General features: G+C 37.9%; 2 protein-coding genes across 2 annotated transcripts; one reads left to right on the top strand and one right to left on the bottom strand.

Moving 5' to 3' along the window:
* The first annotated feature begins 4,831 nt into the window (after positions 1–4,831).
* LOC130863489 (olfactory receptor 1013-like) lies at positions 4,832–5,779 on the top strand. Its single transcript, XM_057753523.1, has one exon. It carries the CDS (start codon positions 4,832–4,834, stop codon positions 5,777–5,779), a length of 948 nt encoding a protein of 315 aa, XP_057609506.1.
* A 4,965-nt stretch (positions 5,780–10,744) lies between these two features.
* Positions 10,745–11,680, bottom strand: LOC130870168 (olfactory receptor 1013-like). Its single transcript, XM_057762772.1, has one exon. The coding sequence runs from the start codon at positions 11,678–11,680 to the stop codon at positions 10,745–10,747; it is 936 nt and encodes a 311-aa protein (XP_057618755.1).
* Positions 11,681–14,016: the final 2,336 nt, after the last annotated feature.

Raw genomic sequence — 14,016 nt, 5'->3', positions numbered from 1 at the left:
TTATAGCTTTCCGCATGAACATGGAGAAAATATTTCAATTAGAAAATGGGGAACTCACCAATGGTTATATTATTTAAGATAATGCCTCTTGCTAGTTCCTATAATTTTAAATTCATTGTTTAACTCACAAAAAATTTTTCTTTATAATAATTGGCTCCTTTGATTACTGGGTTGATCTATCTCTCACTAATGACCTTGTTCTAGAACATAACTGAACACTATAATTGGTCACTTGGCACCAGAACAGCACATGGATATATTTTCTTTAGCAATAACTCCCAACGGACTAGTCAGGTGTATATGATTTCAGTACCACTGTCACTAGAAAGAGAGTTTCTATGATAGACCTGTTTTGTCCTGAGGTATTGGAGGAAACTCTGGATTTCAGTGAAACACATATGAAGAGACAGTTTATTTCCATGCCAAGTAAGTATTACAATTAATTAACTAAAGGAAATAGATCATAAATTATGATACAGAAAAAGAATAAAATAATATTTAATATAAACAATCCACCTTCCACTTCATAAAATACAGTGAGGTTTTCTTTCTGTGATTGTACTTAATGGAAAGTTGAAGAGTCTTCAGATATATTCTGCTTAACGTTTATTTTTCCTAATTTTTTAAATTAGTTTAAGGCATACATGGTGTCTGTGGCCTATATTCTCACCTGTAACTTGTAGAGACCATTTTTGTACTTAGAGCAGTTTGGTTAGAAACATTAGGAATTAATATCCTCATGATTATGTATTGTGTAAATGTTAGGATTATGCTGTGTATTTATGGTAAAACATATAACTGAAGAACTTTCTAGCAAGCCCAAAGTCTAATACCACAGTCTGTGGATATAATAAGCTTTGAAAGGAGAGAGATAAGTAACTGTTTAAAACATTTACTTAAGAAATTCTGATAAAAGAAACTATTTGGTAAATAGGGAGGAATAATTTAGGAGGAGAAATTTTCATACTCCATCTCGAATTCAACGTATATACAGCTAGCTTTACCTGATCAAGGCCTGGCAACTAAATGCATTCAAGAATACATTAGTATGTGTTTTTCTGTCTACTTATCCACCCCCATACATTTATATATCCATATTCATCAATGGTAGTGTCGATGTTATACATGACTTTTTACTAATTCTTTTTTACAAGAAGCTTGAGAAGGAATGTTTTCAAGTTTAGTATGTGCTGCCTGAATGGTCCATTATCTTGTTTAGGTACTACCAATTGTATGTATAAAATGGAAGAAAATGTCTAGTGAAATGTTTAATTCGCATAATTCCATAGGCAAGACTTGTCATTTTATTCCTCTCTTCTCTATAATGTTCAGATTTTTTTTCTTTTTGGCCTTACAAATTTGACCCCTATAAATTTGGATTGTGACATAGTGTCTTTTATCTGCTATTAAGCAGCCTTCAATTAATTGTACTTGGTGATCCCAGATAAACACATTTACATGAATATATACTCACATTTATATTTACAGTATTTTTTATGGCTGTGGATGAAAGAAAATTGTTAGGAAAGAATGGTCTTTCACAACTTTTATTCCTAATTTGAACTTTGCAAACAAGTCCAGCTGGGCCTGTATATGCACAGGTTGGGGCCATTTCCTGGAGCATGGGGACCTATAAATGTCCTTATCTTTAAAAATGATTGTTTCTCCCTCCCCACACAATAATCCATTGCTAATAGCTTCTCAGTGTAGGATGGGGACTGGAGATTATCTACCCCATCTATACTACAGATTGAGCTTGCTTGGACTTGTCTAGGTCTCACTTGCTAATAGCTTCTCAGTGTAGGATGGGGACTGGAGATTATCTACCCCATCTATACTACAGTTTGAGCTTGCTTGGACTTGTCTAGGTCTCACTTAGGTCATAACAGCTGCTGTGAACTCACGAGTACACTGGCTATATCATATCCAGAAGACAAAATTTCATGACATTCCCTATGTATAAATTCTTACATCTTTTATGACCCTCTACAATGTTCTCTGAATGTTGGTGTTGTATAAATGTAGTCTACTTAGGACTGGACATCCAGCCTCTTAATCTTGGCACTTTGAGCAATTATACATCTATCTATTGGCCAGTAACTACTGCAAAATGAGACTTCCCAGACTAAGATGGATAGTACCCCTGTTCTATGATTATAAGCATAAATATTGAGATAACAATCGAAAATATGCCCATTTAGCATAATACTAGTAAGTTCTACTCTAGGGCCAATGACTTCTGTAGCTATGAGCTTCTGACCAGGACTGTAATATAAGACATAGAATTCTATCCTGTGAAGCAGGCCTTCAATACAATCAGAGCACGGTTAGCTATTCCTAAATAACAGAGCTCTTATGTACCACTAGGTATCACGACATTCAGGGTAATCCTGGGTAAGACCTTTGATGTCTTTTTTCCTTCAGCAGTAGGCATAACACTTTATGGCACTGTCCAAATTACCCACAAGGCAGGAAACTTCTGGGTTAACTTGAGGTAGTTTTCTCTGTGTATTGCAGCCACAGATTTTGGTGTCTTTAGCAATATCATCTTATCTTACTAGCCAAGGGCAATGGCAATAGACTGTCAAGTTCAGGAGACCTCTTAGGGTTCCCTGACCAATGCCTTATAGGAAGACATCCCATGTCTTCTACTGTGATTTTCATTTAATAACCCATGTATTTGGGAATAATGTTGTCTTCCCATGCATGCTAATTTAATTCAAACACATTTTTAAAAAGATATATTTTGAAATTAGATTACTAACTAGCAACTAGTAAATTAACAAGGCCACTAACTAGTGAGTTTTTGTAAGACTCATAGTTCTTAGTTTTATTTCTCCTACTCAAAGATCTTCCTCTTCCCTATTTCTTAAATTCCACAACATTTAATTATTTTTAATTACTTTATTTTATTTTTTCTTGAAAATAGATGCATTCTCTCATGCAATACATCCTGACCAATGTTTCCCTTCCCTTGACTCTTGCTACCCACCACCTCTCCTCTCCCCCATATCTACTCCTTCTCTGTTTTCCTTCAGAAAAGAGCAGTCCTCCAAAAGACAACAGCCAAGTAGGACAGAACAAGATACAATAGGACAAGGCAAAAGCCCTCATACCGAGGTTGGCCAACACAGTAGGAGGAGAAGAATCTTAAGATCAGGCAAACAAGTCAGAGATACACCTGCTCCCAATATTAGGGTTCTACAAAACCACCAAGCTAACAGCCATATTAAATATGTAGAGGATCTGATTCAGATCCCAGCAGGCCTAATGCTTGCTGCTTCAGCCTCTGTGAGTCAATGTGATCTCTGCTTATCTGGTTCAGTGGGTCGTGTTCTCCTCATGTTCCATCCTTTCTGAATCCCACAGTCTTTCTTCCCCCTCTTCTGTAGGTTCCCCATTTCTGAGGCGAGGGACCTCATGGAGACTTCTGATTAGTCTCTCCCCGCATAATGCCTGGATGTAGGCTTCTGCACCAGCTCCCATCTGCTACTGGAGAAAGCCTCTGTGATGACTGGACAAGGCACTGATCTATGAGTGTAGAATATCTTTAGGAGTTTTTAATATCATTATTATTATTTTTATTGAGCTCTACATTTTTCTCTGTTCTCCTACCTCTCCCCTCCCCTTCAAACCTCTCCCAAGGTCCCTATCCTCCCAATTTACTCAGGAGATCTTGTCTTTTTCTACTTCCCATGTATATTAGATCTACATATGTCGCTATTAGGGTCCGCATTATTGTCTAGGTTCTCTGGGATTGTGATTTGTGGGCTGTTTTTCTTTTCTTTTTTCTTTTTATTTACCAGTCATGTTTGGTACAACCCTACGTCTCCGGGCTTTCCAGGCTTTAGTCTCTGGTCATCCACGCAGTGTTGGCCATAGACTCCCTCTTGTGGAATGGACCTCAGGTTAAATCAGACATTGGTTGGCCATTACCACAAGTATTATGCCACCATTGCCCCGTAGAACATCTAGCAAGAATGACAGATTGTAGGAGAAGGTTTTTTTTTGACTGGGTTGCTGTCCAGGTTTCTCTTTCCATAGCCTGTAGAGGACCTTCTCATGCCAGAAGACTAAAATGTAGAGGTGCAAAGTTCTTATCAAAAAAATTTACTTTATTTTAAATAGTCTTTAATTTATTTTTGTCCTGCCCTAATTCAGTCTAATAAATGGTTATCCAAAAAATTGTCTACCACTCTGTCGGAATCAACCCTAGTTCCGTGGGATAGACAAGCCTCAGACATTATGCATTCTGGAGTGCACAATTAGATCATTATGCACCATATATGCAAGTGCCTGGGTGTGTTTATAGCATCCATGAATAATAGTTAATAAACTTAACGCAGAAATGTGAATAAAGCCATTTAAAAGTATTTATTTTTGCCTTTCAAGAATTAAAGAAAAATATAGTATCATTATTTCCAGAGATCACCATCAATTCTTTAATTTCTGAAGTCATCTATGGAGTTCTTTACTTTCTTTATAAAATTGAACTATCAATGCCTTATGATGTCCAAAGTAAAGAATAAAAGATTTGAAATAATAAAGATGGTATACAAATTCATAAAGGTGGAAATATTAGTTTGGAAATGTAAGTGACATGCACTATTATATATTTAGTAACTGACTTCTGTGGGCAATGTGGGGCTAATTTGCAGTTCTTAGTTGTGGTACCCAATTCACTACACATACATCTCATAATGACTAACATTTATAAACCAGTGGTTTTACTTTCCAGTTTGTAGAATGATAAATAATAGAGAAAATACTTAGTGACATTTTCAGCCATAATTTAATCTTTTCACAGAAAGTACCATAAATACCCAACATCATGGATGAGAAAAATGTTACTGAGGTGAAGGAATTCATCCTTTTAGGATTCACGGGAGACTTAATGTTACAGCGGGTACTCTTTTTCATCTTCCTCGTCATTTACGTCATCAGTCTCCTAGGGAATATCACCCTGATTTCTCTCATCTGTGGTGATTCTCGACTCCACACACCCATGTATTTCTTCATAGGAAACCTCTCATTCCTGGATCTCTGGTATTCTTCTGTCTATGCCCCCAAAATCCTGATAACATGCATCTCTGAAGACAAAAGCATCTCCTTTGCTGGATGCCTGGCTCAGTTCTTCTTCTCTGCTGGGTTGGCCTACAGTGAGTGTTACCTACTAGCTGCCATGGCGTACGATCGCTACGTGGCCATCTCCAACCCTTTACTTTACTCCCAGGCTATGTCCCCAAGGTTATGTGCCAGTCTTGTTGCAGGTTCTTACCTGGGTGGCTTTGTAAACTCTACCATTATCACCAGCGAGACATTCACCCTGGACTTCTGTGGAGACAATATCATTGACGACTTCTTCTGTGATCTGCCGCCTCTCGTGAAGTTGGCGTGTGATGTGAAGGAGAGCTACCAGGCTGTGCTGTATTTCATATTGGCCTCTAACGTCGTCACTCCCGCCTTGCTTATTTTGTCCTCCTACCTCTTCATCATCGCAGCCATCCTGAAGATCCGCACCACCCAGGGCCGTCTCAAGGCCTTCTCCACGTGTGCTTCTCACCTGACAGCGGTCACCTTGTACTATGGTTCAATTCTCTTCATTTACTCCCGGCCAAGCACGAGTTATGCCCTGGAAAGGGACAAAGTGGTGTCAGTGTTCTATACGGTAGTGATCCCAATGCTGAACCCCTTGATCTACAGTTTAAGAAACAAAGATGTCAAGGATGCCTTGAGGAAAATGTTAGATACAGCCAAGTTTTCAGAAGGAAAAAACTGACCAATTATAAAATGTTTATCTCCATGCGATTTTTCTTAGCTGGTAAGATCAGAAATAAGTATACTATGGATAGAAAAGTAACCCCTTACTGTGCAAACAGAAGTCTATGTTTTCTACACATTGAATTATATTTCTTGCAAATGGTAAGATACTATTAAATTAAAAATGATTCCTTTCTTCACACATTAGCTTGTCTTTTTCTCCTTTTTATTTTGTTATTTTAATAGTTACGCAAATGTATAGAATAAATTGTGTTCCTATTCAACATTTTTATGTCACAAATATATTTGTTTCTCATTATCTATTTTTAATTCCCTTATTAATGTGTGTGAATGATGTGTGTATGTATGCATGTGGTGGTGTGTGTCCATGCCAACAGAACAGTTGTCATGGTGTGCAGCTGGAGATCAATGAACAACCTCTGCTTCCACTCTTTTTTTTAAAAAAATAGGTTTTGTATGTTGTTCACTGCTGTGTATGTCAGAATGTAAGTATCCAGGAATCCTCTTATTTCCTATCTCTGCCCCTGAGCTCATCACAGGATCTCCAGTATGTGCAACATGTGCTTTGATTTATGTGAAATTTGAGAATTCAAATTTGTGTCCTTTTGTACTCACTGAACTTTCTCCCAAATCCTATCTGTAATTTAGTGATAACACTAAATATAGGGTCTCATTATGACATTTTCAATCAAAATTTGTTTTTGTTGATTTTTTTTCTTTTCTCTTTAACCCTCTGCCACCTCTTGTGATCATCTCTGAAAACTCCTGTCCACCTTCATCCTTAGTTCTTTTCCTTCCTCAGTTTCTCTCCTACATCTTCTTCTCCCCTTCTGGTTGCAAAGTTTATTCTCATGTGTGTGTGTGTGTGTGTGTGTGTGTGTATGCAGGCGTGCACAAAGAGCATAAAAATCTGAACTTCATATATAGAAGAACATGGAATATTTGTTTTTCTGAGGTTAGATCACCTCACTTAAAATAATACTTTCCAGATTCATCTACTTTTGGCAGATTCCTTTTTTCCTTATACCTGAACATCTGAATAGAATTTCACACACACACACACACACACACACACACACACACACACACACACACACACTGTTCCTTCATCAGCATATAGGCCAAATGAAGTTGAATCACTTATCAAAACTGTTACTTTTGCCATGTTGGAGTCGATTCGATAAGGACATTGGGTTTCTGAGAAGCTTTAATGTTTCAGAAGACATTTTGCACTTGCCCTTACTTCCATATTTCAAAGTGAAAATAGAAATTATATAAATGGCTATAGAATTATTAGCAGGGTTTGATGGATTCAATGGTTGATTTCAAGCCATTTCCATTGGTAAACAAACTGGGATTTAAATTCAGAACTGATAGCTGCAAAGTATGTACATCACTTATTAAAAAGAAGAGTAGATAGAAAGTCGTACTAGAAGGCTAGAAAGATGGCTCAACAGTTAAGAACACTGGTTTCTGTTCTAGGAGATATAGGACTTGTAAGCATCTGTAACTTTAGTTCCAGGGGATATGGTTCTTCTTTCTGGCGTCTTTTGAGCAATAGGCATTCATGTAGTACACAAAGCACATCAAAACAACTCTTCATTATATCCATAGGTTTGTGAATCCGGTTCAAAAATCAGATATTTATACTCATATTTCCTTACAACAATGGTTGTTTTAGTTTTAGTTAAACGTAAAACTACCTAGCAACCTAATGATTATTAATGGTGTCTTAGTTAGGGTTTTAATTTCTGTGAAAAGACACCATGACCACAGATTTTATAAAGGAAAACATTTAGTTGAGGCTAGCTTACAGTTTCTGAGGTTTAGTCCATTATCATCAGGTGGTAATATATGGTGGAAAGCCGGCAGTCATGGTGCTGGAGAAGGTGGTGTAGGCCTTCCCACAGGGCAGGGTACCCTGCCCTCTCTTAAGGAGGGAGGGGGAAGGAGGAAGGGGAGTGGGAGAGAGGGAAGGGAATGGCAGGAGGGGAGGAAGTATAAATTTTTGAATGAAAAAATAAAAAAAGAAGGTGGTGTACGATGCGACGCACAATGCCTGTCTGTGCTCTGTGCGCTACCATACAGTTCCCGAGCTTCGGGCAAGGGGCTGGAGGTTGAAACATACAGAGACACACAGACAGAGAGACAGAGACACAGACCTCTAGTCACTGGTAAGAAGGCCTTTATTCAATAGCACCATTGAGGCTTATATACCCAACAGTCAAGTGGGCCAACAGGTGAAAACCTTATCCTCTGATCCTCAAGGCCAAGGCAACACGTGCTCATGAAACTGAGCTGGTAAACAATTTTGACACAGCTTTTAGTAACTCAAATAAGAAGGAAAGTAAAGATCTCTAGCAGGGAAGAACAGCTGGAGGCCAGAACTCCAAATGGTCCCAACAGTGGGAGGTCCTTCTGTCTATGTGTTGCTTTCATTGGTTAATAAAGGAACTGCTTTGGGCCTATAGCAGATCTGTAGGGGAACAGAGCTAGGCAGTAAAAACTACACAGAAGGCTGGGAGGAAGAAGGCGGAGGGAGAGATGCTATGGAGCCGCAGTCAGAGTTAGACATGCTGGAATTTGTTCGTTGGCCATGACCTCATGGTCATATACAGATTAATAGAAATGGGTTAAATTAATATGTAAGAGTTAGCCAATGAGAAGCTAGAGCTAATGGGGCAAGCAGTGATTATTGGATTATTTGTTTTCTTGATGTCTAGTTTCTTGAGTTCTTTATATATTTTGGAAAACCAATCCTCTGTTGGATGTGTGGTTGGTGAAGATCTTTACACATCTGTAAGCTGCTGTTTGGGCCTGCTGACAGTGTTTTTTGTCTTAAAAAAGACATTCATTTTCATGAGTTTCCATTTATTAATCATTGATCTTAGAATCTGTGCTGCTGGTATTCTATTCAAGAAGCTGTCTCCTGTGCCAACTCTTTCAAGGCTATTTTTTTTTTTACTTTCTCTTATATCAGGCTCAGTATAACTGGATTTATGTTGAGGTCTTTGATCCACCTTGACTGAGTTTTGTGCAGGATGATAGATATGGATCTACTTGGACTCTTCTACATGCCAACATACAATTATGCCAGCACCATTTGTTAAAGATACTTTCTTTTTTCCATTGTATAATTTTGGGTTCTTTGTCTAAAATAAGGTTTTCATAGTTGTGTGGATTTATGTCTGGGTCTTCAATTCGATTCCATCAATAGACCTGTATTTTTAGGACAATACAATGTTGTTTTTATTATTATTAGCTCTATAGTAGAGCTTGTATGTCACACACACATACACACACACATACATACACACACCCTTACAGATACATATACAACATGTAGGTAGCAGACAATGATATATCTGGTCCAGATAATAGTTTGAAATTCAGTCTGATGTTTGTATTGGAGCATCATGTGATAAAATTTTACAGGAAAACCTCAATTAAACAGAATAAATATGTTGCTATTGACTTCATTGTTTTCGCTGCTCTGTGCTGTTCACACTAGTAGCATGAGTTTCTTTCATTTCCTGGAACTCATGTTTGTGACCAGATAGATACAGTCTCCAGTGCAGACAACATGGAATGGAAATGCTGCAGAGATGATGAATTCTCATGAGCCAATCCATGTGGATGCTGCAGAATGATTGCTTCCCGCATTGATGTGCAATTTGTCTTCTTTAAATGATATTTTTATAACTTCATTGAGAAGTCTCTACAAAGTATTTCTTGGTTATATTCAAACCGTCTGTTCCAACATTTCCCAGTTATAATTTGTTTCCTTAATTCACTGTCAACTCCCTATCTCTTGCTTCTAATGTCCATCTACTTCAGTTCATATTGCCCATATTCTTGGGTGTGGGGTCATCCCCTGGAGCACGGTTAACCCACCATAGCTGAAACTCTTAAAGAAAACCTTTTCTCCCTTTCCCAGTAGATATCAAGTTCTCAGCTAGGAGTAGGACTTTGTTCTCATCTCCTCCCACCATGCTTGTTTAAGAGTGTATCTGAGCACAACTTATTGATTATACATGCTTGGGGAGGAGAAGTCTAGAGACTCTGACCAGACTCAGAGACTTATTAAAGTTGTATTGATCTGTTTACTTTCTGAGCTTCAGGAGAGTTTCCTACTAGATAGAATATTTCACCTGACTTTAGAAATTCTATTGTTTTACCTTCCTGTGTCTTAATGAGCTCCCCTCTTAGTTGGAAGGTTTTAGTCCAGAAGAAACTGTCCAACCACAAAGGCATAGTTAAACCTACTCTTCTGCAGGTATTGTGCTACAATTGGTAAAGTGAGAACATTTTGAGTCCAATAAAATTCAAAATCACAACAAATGGCTACAGACACTATGTCAGGTTTATTGGATCCAAATTTCTCATCCTCCCCTTTTCCCTATTTTCTCTTAAAAATGTATTCCCCCCTCTTTCGTTAAAATTAATTTTGACATTACATATTCATGTTCATATTCACTATTAATGAAGAATCCTTGATAGTATTTGGACAAAAGAAATTAAGGTAAATTCCCTACCTGTCATCATTCTATAGGATATTTCTTTTACATATTCATGTTATTGAAGATGATAATTGGTTAGTAATTAGGAAGGAAAATAAAATGAACTTCAGTCATCTGAGAAAGTATTACATGCTTTCCTCTCTCACAGTCAATTCAAGTTCTACACTTTAAAAACTGTTTCAATAATAGCATAAACCTAGTTCAATAATTAGATAAAAGTATATATGAAGGGAGCATGAGCAAAGTTCATTATATACAAACTTGAATATATTACAATTGAACTCATTATTTATTACACTTAAAAACAATTATATGTTAAAAACATGAAAAATATTTGGTGGAATTTCAAGTAATAGAAAATTTATTTTTTATACTCAATTTTCCAACCTGGCTCTCATTAGTTTGTTATCACTTAGTCTTTTTCTTGCTTGGTGCAGATAAACTTAGATGTCAGAAGGAGCTAATTTGAAGAGTTTTCTCAGTGCTTCCTTCACATCTTTATTCCTCAGACTGTAGATCAAGGGATTCAACATGGGGAACAATACAGTATAAAAGGTCGATACCATTTTGTCCCTCTCTAAGGAGTAACTGGAGCTTGGACGAGAGTAGATGTAGAGAATGGAGCCATAGTACAAGGTCACGGAGATGAGGTGTGAGGAGCAGGTGGAGAAGGCCTTGAGGCGTCCTTGGGCGGAGCGGATCCTCAGGATGGCAGCAATGATGAAGATATAAGAGGCCAGGATGAGCAGGATGGGAGTAATGACATTGGAGGATAGAAGGAAGTACAGCACAGACTGGTAACTCTCCTTGACGTTGCACGCCAGCTTTATGAGAGGAGGTACATCACAGAAAAAGTCATCGATGATATTGTCACCACAGAAATCCAATGTGAATGTGTTGCTAGTTAATATAATTGCATTGACAAATCCTCCTGTATAGGAGTATATAACCAAGGAGCTGCACACCTTCTTTGACATAGCTTGAACATAAAGTAGGGGATTGGAGATGGCTGCATAGCGATCGTAAGCCATGGCAGCCAGTAGGTAGCATTCACTATAGGCCAATCCAGCAGAGAAGAAGAACTGAGACAGACATCCAGCAAAGGAGATGCTTTTGTCTTCAGAGATGCAGGTCACTAGGATCTTTGGAGTGTAGACAGAGGAATACCAGAGATCCAGAAAAGACAGATTTCCAATGAAAAAATACATAGGTGTGTGGAGTCTGGAGTCATTGCAGATCAGTATGATGAGGGTAGTGTTTCCAAGCAATGTCAGAGAATACACTCCAAGAAACAGGACAAAGAGGATCATTTGCATCACAGGGTCGGTTGAGAAGCCCAGCAAGATGAACTCAGTCACTGTGTGATTTTCCCTCTCCATGCCTCAAGGAGCTTGCACCAGGGAGTACAGAAGTTTAGGTGTCTTTATGAGTGTGAAATGTGAATATTGTTTATGATAAGCTCCTGTAACATAAACAGCACCAGCGTAAGAACTTACATTTCTTTTTCAGGTGATAGGAATCTCCAAGTTTAAAAATAATAATTTCAATGAATTTAATAATAAAAACACATCTATATGTAGTATCCCTTTTTGTAATCCCAATAGTAGAAAAATAGAATCAGAATGGTTGAAACAACTTTGAGTTTTGCCTAGGCAACCTAGTAAGTTCAAGTATATCTGGATTCAAAGTGTGAGATATAGATTGGAAAACTCAAAAATAAAGTTAATGTTGATATAGAGGATAATGAGGAGGTGGAGGAGGAAGAAGAAGAGGAGAAGAAGGAGGATAAGGAGTAGGAGAAAGAAGAAGAGAAAGAAGACAAGCAGGAGAAAAGATGAAGAAGAAGGAGAAGGAGGAGAAGGAGGAGAAGGAGAAGAAGAAGGACAATGACAGCACTGGCTACAAGATTTCACTGACAAGATGAAAGATATTTATTAATCTCTCCCAAATGGAAAAATAAAACATTTCTTCAAATTTCTGCTGAAATGGGTATATAGGAAACCATTGTAACCCATCTTTTCTGTGGAGATGAGAAGGCTCACTAAGTCTTGTGTCTCGAGTTCCATTACAAAACCTATAAAGGTAAAAGGAGATCAAGAATGCCATAAGGTTGTTTTCTTACATCAACAGACATTCCAGTAGCATTTGGCTCCACACATCACCAATATACACACACCAAAAAGGAGTTGACATTTAAAAAAAATAGTAGTTGAAGTGATGACTTAGCAGTTAAGAACACCTGCTATATTCCAGGTGATATAGGTTAGATTCTTAGCCACTCAGATGGTAGTTGGCAATCACATGTAACTCCAAGTCCTGGGGATTCAAAACTTTTTCTGGCCTCTGATGGTGTTTGATTAATGGGTATATGTGATGGCAAAACACTAATAGACATAAAATAACAATAACAACTAGTATGACATGATAGCCTAAAAGTTCAGTAATAACACAAGTAACAAGTGGTAACCAACACTACTGAATTGTTCAACAAGACAGAAATCATGCCTGAAACTGGAAACCTTCACTAAATGCTAGTGATGTCATGGATCTTTTAGGAAAGAATTCATCTCCTACTTTACTAAACTAGTAAAATACCTAACAACAATCTAAACGTTTGTCCTTATAACTGTAGATAAGTGTTATCCTCACCTCCTGTCAACAGAAGGAGACAACCACAGGAAACCACATCCATTAAAATACACATTTGTGGATTCCAGTTCCCATGGATACATCCAAAAAAAAAAGCCCCATACCTAAGGCTCTGGGAACATTGTGGAAGAAGGGTAGAAAAATTGTAAGGGCCAGAGGATCAGGGAGCTTGCTGCGAGATTGTGTGTCCTAGTAATTTCAGAAGATACTTCCATAAACTCTCAATAGCGTGACTGCATAAGCATGAGATGAACAAGAGCATCAGACATGCCAACCTGAGGCCTCAACCCTACCAAAAGAACTTCAGGCAATTGGGCATTGCTGAGAGTGGATGAACGAGTTTGTGCAGGGAGGAGTACACCAGGTGTATATCCACTACCAAATGCTCAGCCTGAAAACATGCATACAAGTGATATTACACATACTGAGCAGATTATATTTAGAAATTATATGTGTCTGTCTGTCTTCCTCCCTGCTTCTGTGTGTGTGTGTGTGTGTGCATGTAATAACAATCAATGAAAAAAGAGGCCATGTATTTGAATACATTACAATGCTATAAAACTCGAAAGTGAACGTTTAAGTGTGTTTTATAATAACTTCCAAAAGCATGAGCAGTGAAGTGTGCTATGTTTTAATGTGATGCTAAGATTATCTATAGTTATGATCCTAGACAGCTTACTTATGTAGTCCTAACCTGACTGTCCCGTATAATACAGATGACAACAATTTCTATGGTTATAGAAACATTTAAATGAAATATTGCAGATAAATTTCTTAGTATATTATCATTCAAAATACCTGGCATATGATGCCACTAGTTGGAATGTGGTGATATTGCCTTTATTGAAAATATTTCAGCTGGTTGAATTGTCACTGGCGCTCTTCTTTCTGACCTCGTGATGTACTTCTACTCTCTCGTCAGCATTCCTTTCCTCTCTGTCAGTTCTTCTTCACTGCCATCTTCACGGTGACCTAATGAGAGCCACAGTCCTCCCTGCTGTTCTTGACATGCCTCCATTTCTTCATGGGACTATTATTGTAGAAGAAGTAACTAAGCCTCACAGAG

This window comes from Chionomys nivalis, chromosome 2 (assembly GCF_950005125.1).
Source record: "Chionomys nivalis chromosome 2, mChiNiv1.1, whole genome shotgun sequence".
NCBI classification, from domain to species: domain Eukaryota; kingdom Metazoa; phylum Chordata; class Mammalia; order Rodentia; family Cricetidae; genus Chionomys; species Chionomys nivalis.
The sequence above is the reverse complement of the archived record's forward strand: the minus strand, read 5'-3'. Positions and strand labels throughout refer to the sequence as shown.

What these genes read in the sequence shown, in the direction of transcription:
- LOC130870168 (XM_057762772.1), bottom strand. Translation starts at nt 11,680, where the DNA reads ATGGAGAGGGAAAATCACACAGTGACTGAGTTCATCTTGCTGGGCTTC.
- LOC130863489 (XM_057753523.1), top strand. Translation starts at nt 4,832, where the DNA reads ATGGATGAGAAAAATGTTACTGAGGTGAAGGAATTCATCCTTTTAGGA.